Below are 13,478 nucleotides of genomic sequence, written 5' to 3'. Positions count from 1 at the left end.
AGGAAGTTGCTCCCATGCCATTGTCTGATGGAATTGGCCAGGTTTCATTCAATAGGTTGTGCTGTGGGTTGAGCTGCCATCAGCACAGATGCATTGTGAAGAGGGAGCCCATTTAACGAGCACTTCATTTCTCCCTCTCTGCCCACTGTGACCTTCAGAGTTGGAGCCCTTCTGGGTGCTGTGGCTCCAGTCCAAACCGAGAAAGCCCAGCCTGCTGCTGGCACTGAGCTCCTGGGAATCAGACTGGAACATGAGGAGAGGATTTCCCAGTATTTCCAACTGTGACCTTCAGAGCCGTACAAATGCTAGTATTATAGCATTATAATCATTATAGGCAAAGCCCTCCCAGTGACCTCGCACAGATAACTCTCCCCCATCTCTTTATCTGGCTTTATTTCTGAGACAACTAAACGATGCTAATATCCCCTCTCCAACCAAGAGGGGGAAAAAAAAGGGGAGGGGGCCACGCTCTGACTCCATCACAACCCAGTGGGGAACAGAAAACCCCAAGCTGCTTCTCCACGACCGGGAGGAGCCCCAAGCTGGGGCCGGGGCTGGTGATGAGGGAGGGCCCGCGCATGCCTGCCGTGAGCCGGGCCCCCCACCCGGGTGAGGCTGAGCTCCGCGCAGCCGTTGCCGGCCGAGGGAGGCTGAGCTCCGGCGGAGCGCTCCGGGGCTCCCCAGCAGCCACCTGCTGCTCCCGGAGCCGCCCGGCTCTACCCCGACCCCTGTCCGTGGTGCTGCCTCCGACCCCTGTCCGTGGTGCTGCCTTCGGAGCATCCTGTTGCGTCGGAGCGTTTGAAGAAGGAGCTGTGCCCAGTGGATGAGCTCCTCGCTTGGAACCTCCTCGTTTGGAACAATGGCTGCGTTGACACGGCTGATCTGCGCGTCTTCGGCCGCTTTGGTTGTTTGGGGTAGGTGCTTCCATTGCGTGATGCCTTCGGGAGGGTTCTTCCCAAACCCCGTGTTTGGAGGATGCTCTTTCAAACCTCGCAGGGTTCCTTTAACGCTGTCACAAAGCCCAGCCTTTGGAGCGGCTTTTTGTTTTGCTTACAGGAAGAGAAGGGAATAACATGGATACGGAGTTAATACCAAGCTAATGGGAGTTAATATGAGCAAAGAAATGTGATATTGCTAAGTGGACTTCTGGCACAAAGCGTGCTCTTGCACACGCCTGCAAGTTCCTCGCTGTTTCCTGTTGGCTTTTGTTGTAAAATGTGCAATGCAATTTAACGTGCAGTTAAATTACAGCGAACCCACATGCAGCGCACACTCCATGCTCTGCTTTTCAGTGCAGGCTTTGTAACCTGAAGGAAACGTTTGGGTTTTATTGCCATTGATCCTCAGTCCAAAGATATGCTGTTAGTGATGCTAATATAGCTCAGTTTAATACGCATGGATATGTACAGCTCTGTTTGCATGCGTGTGTGTGCATTTAGTGTATCTGGAGTAGAGCACGATCAAGTAGTTGCTTTTTTATTCCTCCCAGAAAACTGTTGCTATCCATAGAGGTGATGTGGGAGAAAGAGGCTGTTTCCAGGATAGGTCCTATGTCTCACAGTGCATGAGAGTTGAGGGTTAATGGAATCTCAGAGGCTGGGGAGGAGGGAGCAGCAGCCAAGTCAGCATCTCCACTGAGCTGCACTCGAGGCTTTGGAGACAGGGTGGGACAGACGGAACCCAGCATTGTTTAGCCCAGGGGACAAATGTCAGCAGGGATTTCGTCTTGAGATGTCGCGCTGGGTTTCATATCAAGCATTTGCCTTCAAAGACTGATTTTTTTTGTCTCGTTTGGGAGAGCTGTGTTTTATATCTGCCCATGTTTGCACAGATCTGATTGGAAGCGTTTTAAAGCGGAGTGCACGTAAAATCAATAACTCCCCCAGCTGCCAAATGCACTCAAGTCCAAGCCCTTGATTTCCAGGACTGCTTATGAAACCTAGAAACAGGAAGCATGGAGAATCTTAACCCTTTGTTTTGAGCACGCTGCCAGATGAAAAACATCCACCTTTCAACTCACACAAAGAGCGAGGCGTTCCTCCATGCTTGAATTCTGGGCTTTCTCTCATCCCAGACTTTAATTGCTGCTGGAATGGGAGCATGCTCAGCATGTGGGAGAAAGAATGAACCGTGCCTTCAAAACAGCATCAATTACTATGGGAAGAATTAAACGTTGTAACAAAGCAGATGCTGGAGAGGTGAATCTGCATGAAATGATCACCTTCTGTTAATTATGATGCATTATTTATATCTCAGAGAAGGAAGAGAGGCAGAGGGTGCTGGTAGTGAATCAAAGGGTTTTCCATTGGGGACAATGTGTGTGGATAACTGCAGCCTCCGTGTTTCTCTCTCATATCCTTGCTCACTTTCCCTCTATGCTTTTTTCCTAGCTGGTTTTTGTTCTGCAGTATGTGTTGAAGTTCCATCAGAGACAGAGGCGGTCCAGGGGACGGACATGAAGCTGCTCTGCATCTCCTGCATGAAAAGAGAAGAGGTCACAGCCAGCACAGTGGTGGAATGGTTCTACAGGCCGGAGGGTGGCAAAGATGAACCCGTATGTATGTCTGGGTAGCTGAGCCCTTGCTTTGGTAGGCCATGCAATCCAAAGAACTCATGGCAGAAGCCAAAAGATTTAATATGAAGAGTGTGAGTTTGCCTTGCCACAAGTTCCTTGATGAAGAGACCCAGACATAACGACAAGATTTATGCCATGTTTTCATTCAAAGTCTGTAGGAATGGCCAGCAGGCTGCTTTAATATCATAGAGGAGAAATGAGCTGGTAGCTAAAATCAGCTCCAAATTCCAGATCTTCAGTTTATATGGTATTTTTACCCAAAGGGTCTATAGCTGAGCAGTAACTAAAGCATCTTTTCCTTGCTGAGCTGATTAGCTGAGCTGATTAGCACACAGCAGGTACCCATGGCAGGAAAAGCTAGAATCTGTTGGTGAGTTCAGACATTTTGGGTTGCGTATCATCCAATATACAAAGGGATTGAGAAGGGAAAACAGAAGCATGGGATGACATCCAGCCACATTGGCTAACTGGGATGTTTCTTGGGATGCTTCTGAATTCAGAAGCTGTTCTTTGGAGGTTAAATCAGGCTCTGCTAAATCTGTAGGACAGAGTTGAATTCTTTTTTGCCACAAAGAAACCAGTGGTGTGTGCTGACTGTGGGAGGATCTGAGCGAGTTGCTTTGGATCCCTGTCAGGAAAAGGTAAAATTAGTTTTCAGGGTGAATTAAAATGGGAACCTTGCAAGAATGGTAAATCTGAGAATAAGGTTTCAGTAGCTCTTTTATCCAAGCGTGAAGAATTAGATCTGTGCCTTCGTTTCATCATGATTAAGTAGGGCCAGGCAAGGCAGCAAATAATCTCCTGCCCATTGTCCATATGTATCTCTGCTGCTCTCCACCTCTGTTTTGTTACTTCCATGATGGAAATAATTCAGTTTTCTCTCTTTGGTAAAACAGACTGAGATTTTAGGGTAAAGGATAGCAAAATAAGGACATATGTTGATCCCAAGAAGGCCACATCCCAGAACATGCACACATGAAGCCAGTGGAGAGCTGAGTTCCTTGGATATGTTGTGTTGCTGTCTGAGGTTGAAGTCAGCTATTAATCAGAATATCCCTTCCTGTCCCCTCGCAGATCTACGAGCACAGGAAAATGAATCATGAATTTCCAAGCCGCTTCAGTGGTCGGATACAATGGAATGGGAGTAAAGACATGCAGGATGTGTCCATCACTGTGTTAAATGTCACCTTGAATGACTCGGGTATCTACACCTGTAACATCACCCGGGAGTTTGAGTTTGAGATTCACCGGCCTCTCTTCACAAGCTCCAGATTGATCCACCTCACCGTGGTGGAAGAGGGTATGGAGGGCTGGCAGAAATCGTGTCATATCCTAACTGGCCATGGGTGTTTTATACAGGGATGGGATTTGGATTGCATTGCAGGAGGAGGATCAAGCAGAGGTTTCCACTTTGTCTGGTCAGAGCCCTCACCTCTCCCCTGGTGGCTCAGGGATGCTACAGCACAGATTTTGCCTGGCTACCCACAGCCGCTCCTTCCTCACTTCCACCCCCTCCCTCTCTGAACTCATTCTCCATTTTGATTTCAGTCTCTTGCATCCTCCTTCCCTTTGCACTGCTCTTCTGTCTTACCATTACTCTTGATTTCACCCAGTTCTGTGCTGAGATCCTGGCCATAGGAATCCTGCTGTCCACTCCAGAGAGGGACAAGTTCAATTCCTCATCTTATTATTTTATGCCTTCCCTTCCTTTCTTCCCTGTGAGTGTCTATTATGATCTCTCTCCAAATCACTGTTGGCACAGCACACTCAAGCAAACTGCAGCAAATAGGACATGGAAAGGAAAGGGTATGTACAGCTGAGATAGGCTCACGGTGAGCAATCTGTATGAATGTGTGGGTTGCAGAGAACACAAGACACAGACAAGCCTGTGCATCTTTGATACCAGTGGAAACATGGCCTGAAATTGCTGCTGGCCTGTTTTATTGGCAGCCTCACCTATTTTCCTGTCTTTTGACCCCTCACTGTGTAGTGGCTGTTGGGACTGTGTGATGAAGTGGGTTAGGAAAGAGGAGACGAGGGTGGGAAGGTCTGAATGGTGCTGCTGTGCTCCAACAGCTGCATGGAAATGATCAGAGATGGTTTCATTCTCTTAACAGCTGGAGAAGACTTCACCTCAGTCATCTCTGAAATCATGATGTACATTCTGCTGGTCTTCCTCACCTTGTGGCTACTGATAGAAATGGTCTATTGCTACAGGAAAGTCTCGAAGGCAGAGGAGGCTGCCCAGGAAAATGCGTAAGTTTGACATCTCTCCAGAAGGTTCTCAATCCAGGTCAGATTGCAAGAAGGCTGTACTTAGCTATTGCACATTTCTATTTGAGGTTTGCTATGTCTGAAATCATTGCACTGGAAAGGAGTAACCAAAGAGTTGGTGCACTGGGAAAGGAGGGATGATGTGCATTGTAGGGAGGGTGGCCAAGGTGGGCAGGATTCCAAGATGGCCCTATTTGAACCACATGGAGATGCTCTCCTGGAAGGCCCACTTCTAGAGATGTGACTCACAAGTCTATAGCCGATACTGTGATAAAGCACAAGAGGAGAGTAATTCTGGCAAGCTGACAGAGCAGAGGTGTCCCAGTTTTTATGCTGGCCTATTCCTATCTTTTTACGTTCTCAGCTTAACTAACAGTGCTCTTTGAATGTGGTGGGAAAGCTGTATGCATGGGGTTTTACAGTAGGGTAAGGCTCAGCATCTGCTTCTGGTTATGCCAAGGATCTTCTGTGAGTGATGTTTGTTACCTTAGAGGTGCCTCAGGGAATTCAGCATCTCTGAAGAAGTGAATGGACTCGAACTACACACTTCAGGTTATGCTTTCATCTTTTTTGTTCTGACTACAGGACAGACTACCTTGCAATTCCATCAGAAAACAAGGAGAACTGTGCCGTGCCTGTGGAGGAATAGCAGAGAGGCGTCTGCAGAGTGCACAGCACCAAGGTAAGTGATGAGGGAGCAGTGAATTGCTGCTTGTGCCTGTCCACCCTTCAGCCTTACTGCTGTGGGTTAGGATTATGTGGTGCTGGGGAGGTGGCAGAGCAGAGATCCCTGGAGTTTTTGCCCCTTGTCTGGAGCTTCCATAGTGACCACAGAAGCAATTAAAGTATCGTTGAATGGTAGCATTCAGGCCGTGATTTAATTACTCCTCCTATACCTAATCCTCAGGTGTTGGAAATAGTGACTGTGCCCTGCAGATAGGGAGCTGTATGCAGGAGGAAGGACAGGAATCTGCAGAGGAAACATCTGTTATTGGAGGGTTTTATGTGCAGAAGACTGGAATCTTGATCCCTGGAAGTCTTGTGTCCCTTCAGGCATTGTGCTGATGGACCCTTCCATGAGCACATTCCAATGACTTGCACTCTATGGGGTATTCTCTCACTTACAGGGGCTCTGAAGACAGAAGGACCACGTCGTGCCAGCCAGGTTTGAGGGCGCGCTCTACGCCGTCAGGAGGAAATATGGGGAAGTGTAAATTCTCTTCCATTTGCCTTGGACTCTGTACAGCCTTGACTTTGGCCTCATGACTCCATTCTGAGCTGCCAGCCCATTTGTTAAAGGACTCTTCTTTTGAAGCATGCTGAGCAAAGGGCACAGGGGGTGCGGGCAGCACGGCTCCTTCCCAAGTTTCAGTTCCATCATCACGTTAATGGCTTTGTAACTGTTAATGTCATTTCTTAGCTGCTGTCACCACCGCCTTTATTTGCAAAATATGCTAGTTCTCCATTGCAGACATTAAGGGTATGTGTTACTGTTACTCTGACCCACAGGACTGGGAATATCTTCATCTTAAGGTGATGATGTTCCACCACAGCCCAAGAAGTCACTGTAGGTTAAGCAGGAAGAGTTTAATTAGCGTATTTGTTGCTCAATAAGTTCCTTTGGACTTTGGGCTACCAGGGCAGATGCAGAGTAGCGTGAGATGCATTAAAACAGATAAAAACATGTAGTAGGAAGATGAGTCCCTGTGCTATGGTCAGACCTGCTTCTGAAGGAGGGAGCTGAGAATAGAAATCCTGAAGTACTCCTAATTTGGGAGGCTGTATAACGTAAGTATAAGAACCCCCTGTCCCCTCCCTTTCACTTAGCAAGAGTTGAAATTCTTAGTTCCTTCCATTTACCTTGTGCAGCAGGTTTACTCCTCAAGCATACAGAGTGATAGGAATAACCTGTGGAGCCGCGTTCAGCAGCCACAGGAGAGCCAGTAAGACAAGGTATGCCTTTAACCTGTTCCTGGGGGATGCTCTGATAGGAAGATAGCTGGATTCAAACAGGCAAGCAAAGTAAATAGGATGCGTAGCCCTCTGGGTGGGACCCAGCTTTGTAAAATAACCCTTGCAATTGTGATGGTTGTCTTATCCTGTATTGCAGCACCATCTAGAGGAATAGAGAGAAAATGCTTCTTATTTTCTCCTAGTCTGTTGTAATTCTGTTTTGTGCTTAGTCACCAATTTGAATAGTCAGTATTTATTGTAAATGACACATTTCTGCACAGGAAATACACTATAAGTTCAATGGTACCTATGCAAATGTACCTTCTGAATCGTAATAGCTTAAGCAGAGTGCAATTAGTTTTCTGGCTTCAAACGTAGATTAGTTGAGCAGAGCCACCATATTATGAGGAAGAAACAGGCAGAAACATTGGCCAGGGTGGAGTTGTACTTTAGGATGAAGTGGGGAAAGATGGAAGGGTTTTTCATATGGGAGATGTTGTAACATCCCTGCTGCAATGGAGCCTTTATTGCTTGCAAGAGCTGACAAATTTTGCTACACCGACTGCTTCTAAATACTACCAAGTGCTTGTGAATCTCAAGGCATGCTTATGTACTGAATTTCCCCCTGCTTATGTTCTGCTGCAGTTTGTGTTGCTAAAAATCATAGGAATGTCTCCATTTTTAAGTCAGATCCAGGCTGGATTTCTAACTGGCCTATGTTCAAAATTCCTTTATTAAGAGCAAGTTTCAACTTTAGCCAGCTGTTACGATGCAGTCCTCACAGAGCTGAGTCTGGCAACCTGAGCACATCTTGCAGCTGAAGCACGCTTGTAGTCTGGGCACCTTAAACTCTTAATATCCCCAAATACCTCCTCCTCTCATTCTGCTGAGTGTCTTCATTTTCCCTAGGCCATCTTGCCTGGCCTCGGGGCACTTGGGGGCATAATCCCAACTCTAGATCCACAGCAACAGAGGAGCTGTCCCTGCAGTTTCCGTCGCTGATCACGGCACTAAAACCCAGGGTGGTTTTTAGGTAAGGTCACTGAACCCCCCTCCCACTTCAGCCCTGTTCCTCCCAGCCCTTGTGAAGTGCTGATGGTGCAATGTTGAGCCAAAAAGGGAGTAAAGCTCCTTGTGAGCTACCTTGGGTGGTAAAGAAGGGCTGTCCCATAGTCCCACACCTTGTGGTGTTTTATACATCATCTTTAGATGCTTTTTGGGCACGTCTTTCACTTTGCCAGTTGAGTTTGGTTTATTACAAGGAATGAGTTGGTTTATTACAAGGAATGAGTTGGTTTATTACAAGGGCAGCATTAAAGGCAGGTTATGTCCTGAGAGGAGACAGTCCTGGCTGGTACCTGAAGAGACCCTGTGTGTGTATTTGGAAGCAATAGAGAAGCCTAGAAGCAGGCAGGACAATAAAAAGAACAAAACACGAGTCGCACTGCTGTTGGATAGATTTCTCTTTTAATTGATACCGTACTCCCATTGTACGAGCTACTTACACGGAGTCTGGGCTGCAGAGCCTTTACAACAATTCCTAGGTTCTACCAGGTAAGTTTTCATCATCGTTTTCTTGCAGTTTTTTTTTGCGCACAGCGCAAACCTGATGACAATTTAACAACTCCTAAAACAAAACCACGGGTCCTCCCCCAGCCCACCCTGTAGTTCACATCAGTGCTGCAGGCTGTGGCCAAACAGCCCTCTGCCTCCCAGGCCCCTCGGTGCTCAAATCCAGAAGGGAATTGCACACCCCCGTGGGTGTCTGTATGGTCTGTTCCCTCGAGGAGATCCTCATTAATCTGCAATTATGGCAGCAATTGGGGTTGCCTGGGGCTCAGGTGGGCAGAACACACCCCAGGGATGCTTAGCAGCTTTACCCAGCCCTGGAGAGCGTGATGAGATGAACTGCTGTGACAGTGACGGCGGCCCAGAGAGGTGCCACAGCCACACAGTGCCAGTCCTGGTGGTCAGAGATGCGACGGTTCTGCTGCTCCTCCCTCTGCTCTGAGCTCGTCGGGCCAAGAGTCAGGTTAGTGCTGCTGTATCTGCTCTGCTAAGTGCTATTCCAAGGGAGGTGGGCTTGCAAAGTGTGGCGCAGGCTCCACCTCTTTGCTGGTAGAGCTGTTTTTCAACAGCTTTTCTCCCACCTCCTAATGCTGCTGGGGCAGTTTGGGCTGAGCTGCACGTTTGTTTTATTCCCTAATGATTCTTGCAGTTTGGGTTGGGGAAGGGTGGCCATTTAACGTTAGCAATGGAATTGGCCTACATGAGTGAGGTAACAGAAACGGCCAGAGGAGGTTCCTCCCTGAGCCATGTGCAAATACAACTCCTTCCGCAGAAGGAAGTCTTTTGTTTTTTTCCCTACTGAAAAAGAAAGAAATTAAGAAAACAAACAGAACACATTCACTTAAAAGGGGCGTACAGACTGCATCAAGGGAAGGCAAGCAGGGACAGCACCAGGTCAGTCCATCCACGACTAAGGGGAATGATTGTCTGGCAGCAGAGAGGGGTGTGGGGAGAGGGAAAAGCCATAGCAAGCACTGCAGAACGTGTGGGAGAGGGGAGCATGGCACAGCAGGATCCATGCAGAGGGTTGAAGCCCATGCTGTCTGGCTGGGTGAGGGGATAATCTCAGTCAGTAAAGACATGAGGATATTGTTTGGCCAGTGTGCACATCTCAGAAAGAAAGGTATTATGGCACAAAGAGACTCGTGCAGGGGAGGGTGCAAAGCACGGAGATCAGAGCATGCCAGGCAGAGGGAACGGGCCCAAAAGTCAGCACAGTCACACCTCAGCAACTACACCGACACAGATGTTTTGCAGGCTACTTACCTCAGGTGCTTTGGTTTAAGAGTCTCTGTTATTTGTGTATTGTTTTTAAACAAGCCCCTGCTGAGACTGTCTGAAAAGACCAAGCCAGAATCTACATGAACCCACCACAGAACTTCTCCATGGCAGCAGAACTGTCTGGGTTGAGCACATCCCTCAGAGCTGTTCTGCCAACACAGCTCTGCTGTGAGAAATGGGACGGAATTGCCCCTCCTGCCCCCAGCTGCAAGCACTGAGCTCTGTGCCAATGTCAGCATCCTGTGGAGCCAGAAATCCCTACCTTCTAAATTAGAAAGTCATCAGCCTGTTATCCTGGTTGGAAAAAGGAAACTCAGAGAGTTACCTGATGGTATGCTGGAAAATGGTTAGTTTGGTACATACCTCACCTGGGAGCAAGCATAGAGACGCACTTATTATGTGCAGCCTAACTGTGAGGCTTGCAGGTGTTTTACACAGCTTTGGTGTATTGCAGGCCTACCTGTCACCTCTGTCTGCACAGAAATCACTGCAGAGCACATCTAGGAGGTCTCATCTTAAGTGTTCCCAGCTGCTAATTGGAAATTGAACTCTCTACTGGCTCCTATAAAGGTGGGGAAAAGCAGATATGTGTAGGCTATGTAGGTTGGTGCTGAGGGGGTGAGCAGGATGAAGTCTGTCCCCATCTCACCCAAGTGAGCTTCTGAAACAAACAGGGCCTGTCTGATGGGAAAAGTGCTCAAATAATTCAACTTGAGCTCATCCCAGCTGCCATAACCCAAACATTTCCTTGTAGGTAACCATTAAAAGGTATTTATTGAAGTTCTATCAAGCTAGGGTTAGTGGTGTATTCTCCTACAGGAGCAGGTGACAAACAGGCAAGGCAGAGCTCTGTCATCTCCCTCCTGCTGATAGGTGGCATCTTAACTTGGCACAAATTGGCTCCTCTCTGTTGGCATCAATGTGCACGTTTGGCTGGAGCCACGTTTCTTTGACAGTCTCTTTTGTAGCTGCCAAAATTCAGCAAATCCAAACCCAGCTTTGTTTGCCAGATTATTTACATCAAACACGTTAAACCCAGTTTAACGTGCAGGCAAAATGAATAGTAGTGATGAATACTTTTACAGCAGCATGTGTGTAACCTCACATTAATTTGTCTCTAAGGCCAAGCCCAAGGAAGCTGTACCAGTGGGAACATCCAGAACCCAACGTGACCATGGTCTGCAGTGATGCTGCATAGGGAGGAGGATGCACACTTAAGCAAAGGGAATGTCAGATCGGTAAGCAGCCTTTTCCAGCTACTGGCATTTATTTTGAACCCTAAATACTAAAAGAGGGGGAAAGATGGGCTGCAAAGCTTTCTTCTGTGCTTAGCAACTGTGGGAGATGCAAAGGGTTATCTCAGCCAGTGTGGTACATCAGCAGCAGGGAACTGGGGCCCCCTGGTCCCAAGGTGAGAGCAGCAGAATGCCCTTCTCAGGCTCTAGCAGCTCAGATTCATTGTATAGCAGCCATTTGAGCAGCATCCCTGGAAGAAGTCAGGGAGCAGCACAGTAGTCAGCAGCATGAAATGAAACAGTCATAAATACAAGTTACTCCCTAGTTCCCGAGGCATTGCCAATTGTACCTTGCTTTCACAGTCTTTTAAGTGCATTCAATAACCTGTTTGTGAGTCGTCTTCTCTGAGTCATACTGTGTCTAGCATTCAGTCATTCAATTATTAGGCAGGCTGGGAGAAATCAGCAGGTTATTCTAACAGTGGTACCTTGCCCTGGTTGGGCTGTGAAAGCTGTGAGGGTTTTCCCCAGCTGCGTGGATTAGTGTTCCTGCTATTCCAAGATGCAAATAAACACTCACTCACCCTTATGTTCCCTGCTTTTTCAGTGCCAGTTAGAGCTAAAGACCACTGAATACATGAGACCTGCACCATTTCTTGTGGGGAACACACAGCTGACTCCTTCCTGGAGGTGGACATGGCCTGGTTCTGAACAAAGGTTCTGAACAAAGGTGGAGACTGAGTGCCTCACCCATCACCTAACCTACCTGGCTGGGTAAGATTACAAAGCATTTATTAATTGCTTACTCGGGCACCCCCCATCCCACCCAGTGCACAGTCCCTCTGCCCCTCATGTGGCTGCTAATGGGAATCTGGAGAAATGCCATGGAAGAAGTAAAAATGCAGACTGTTTTTGTAACACATCTGCCACCTGACTTGCTTAAGGAGCCATTGCAGTGCTGTCTAGCTTAGGAGTGATCCCAGTTACTGCCTTACATTGTGGACAACACCCAGGTCCATCCCACACCCCTTGGCAGCACTTTTTCTGTCTTCAAGGAAGAAAATTCTTTTCCTACATAGCTCAGAAGTAAAGGTGAGAGCTGAGAGGTATGAGCAAAACCATCTCACAGACCAGGGATGAGAGGTAAATTCACCTTAGCACTCCCACTCCATGTTGTGCTAACCCAGCTTGGCAGGAAGGAATGCTCACATATCAATACTCATTTTGGTTTTCTTTTGAAGCTGGGCCACTCTCCCTGTTGGAGAAAGTCCCACAGGCAGCCCTTGTCAGCACCGATGTAGATCTTCAGCACAGGGATGGCTTAATGGCAGGGGCCCAAGCACACAGAAAGCAGAGAACCACAGCAAAAGTAAAGGGGACACTATCAAAAGAAATGGAAGTGTGCTTTCTGCAGTGTGGCTCTCCTCCCTCTGAGCACCGTGGGCAGATACTCCTGCTCCCTTCCATCTCCTTGGCTATTAATGCACTATCAATTTACAGGAGGAGGCAAACTAAGTGTTTGGAGGAAGCATTTCAGGCTCGTTTACGTTCTGTGCTTTGCTCTCTGAACCAGGCTGACCAGCATGGCAGCAAATTGCATTTCTGCTCCAAGAGACATAGAAGATGATTGCCAGGGAGACCTGATCTCCACAGACCTACAGCAATTCCTCTGGAGGCCTTTCTCTCCAAATGGGGGGGGGGATCGTTTTGTAAGGGATCGATGGTGATTGCCAAAACCTCTCTGCCCTGAAGCCAGCAAGGTAAGAAAGTTGACAGTGTTCCCTTTATATGTGTAGATACATATCATCAGTCAGGGACCTTCATGCGCAGGGAGGGGAGGGGCATTCACTCTGATGCTTCCCTTTGAAACAACAGAAACAGAACAGACAGACAGACGGACAGCCAGGAATATTACAGAACAGTGATGCAAACAGGCCCAGGGTTGCACACCTGGGTGCATCCCTAAGCACACCTCAGTGCCAGGAGAGCACAGCCCTCCCATAGACACACACACGCACACACACACCCCACACTACCACTGAGACCCTCCATTTCAGCCAGTGTTGGAGGTCAGTCCTTCCTCTCAGTACGTAGGCTTTTTGTTTTGTTTTTTTTTTCTCTTAAAATCTGTATATAATATATATATTTATATTCTGTATATATATTTATATATATATATATATATTTATATATCCTATTTACACATATTGCACACCGTCCTCTGGCCTCCTGTATTCCTGCCTGTTAGTGGAAACGTTTCCGTTTCTCCTCTGGATCTGACCCGAAGTCCCGGGACCCGATGCCATTCTGGAGATTTATTAGTGAATCCTTCATCTGTAAGACAAGAAACATCTCCAGTGTGCTGCTACCCTGGGATTTCCTTCCTCATTGGTGCCTCCTCCATCCATTGTAAGTATTGGTGCCATTATAATCTGGTTTTTGGGGCTGGGCGACCAATGAGGGGACTGAGAAGATGGGAGCTGGTGAGTTAACAAATAGGGGTTGAGCAGAGTGGTGCACAGGGATACAGACACTCACCTTAGGGAGCAGCAGCTTCTTTCATTAATGAACACCATTCCAAGCTGCCCGGT

General features: G+C 47.7%; 2 protein-coding genes across 30 annotated transcripts in view; one reads left to right on the top strand and one right to left on the bottom strand.

Moving 5' to 3' along the window:
* The first annotated feature begins 624 nt into the window (after window positions 1-624).
* Window positions 625-8,240, top strand: SCN3B (sodium voltage-gated channel beta subunit 3). Of its 4 annotated transcripts, XR_014938283.1 has the most exons (8): window positions 625-914; window positions 2,391-2,554; window positions 3,650-3,875; window positions 4,693-4,831; window positions 5,435-5,531; window positions 5,977-6,637; window positions 6,719-6,802; window positions 7,712-8,240. XR_014938283.1 is itself a non-coding variant. In XM_032449136.2 (6 exons), the coding sequence occupies exons 1-5, from the start codon at window positions 824-826 to the stop codon at window positions 5,496-5,498; spliced, it is 684 nt and encodes a 227-aa protein (XP_032305027.2). In that variant the 5' UTR covers window positions 625-823; the 3' UTR covers window positions 5,499-5,531; window positions 5,977-8,240. The 4 variants fall into 4 exon arrangements, 1 of the variants encoding a protein (XP_032305027.2); XR_014938282.1 differs by having other exon boundaries at window positions 6,719-8,240; XR_014938281.1 differs by having other exon boundaries at window positions 5,977-6,802.
* Window positions 8,241-8,247: 7 nt separating this feature from the next.
* The window catches only part of GRAMD1B (GRAM domain containing 1B), a 96,516-nt gene continuing 91,285 nt past the window's right edge, over window positions 8,248-13,478 (bottom strand). For all 26 annotated transcript variants that reach the window (XM_085526132.1, XM_085526134.1, XM_085526124.1 and 23 more), the window contains one exon: window positions 8,248-13,221. In XM_085526132.1, the coding sequence (XP_085382258.1) occupies window positions 13,132-13,221 (90 nt within the window). In that variant the 3' untranslated portion in view covers window positions 8,248-13,131. The remainder of the gene's footprint in view (window positions 13,222-13,478) is intronic.

The sequence above is a fragment of the Coturnix japonica genome, chromosome 34 (assembly GCF_054131305.1).
Source record: "Coturnix japonica strain WE chromosome 34, WE-NBRP24, whole genome shotgun sequence".
Taxonomy (NCBI): domain Eukaryota; kingdom Metazoa; phylum Chordata; class Aves; order Galliformes; family Phasianidae; genus Coturnix; species Coturnix japonica.
This window is presented reverse-complemented; position numbering and strand designations above follow the sequence as displayed.

Coding starts and splice junctions, on each gene's coding strand:
- SCN3B (XM_032449136.2), top strand. CDS start 824: ATGAGCTCCTCGCTTGGAACCTCCTCGTTTGGAACAATGGCTGCGTTG. Junction 915..2,390: donor GGCCGCTTTGGTTGTTTGGG/GTAGGTGCTTCC, acceptor CTTTTTTCCTAG/CTGGTTTTTGTTCTGCAGTA. Junction 2,555..3,649: donor AGGGTGGCAAAGATGAACCC/GTATGTATGTCT, acceptor GTCCCCTCGCAG/ATCTACGAGCACAGGAAAAT.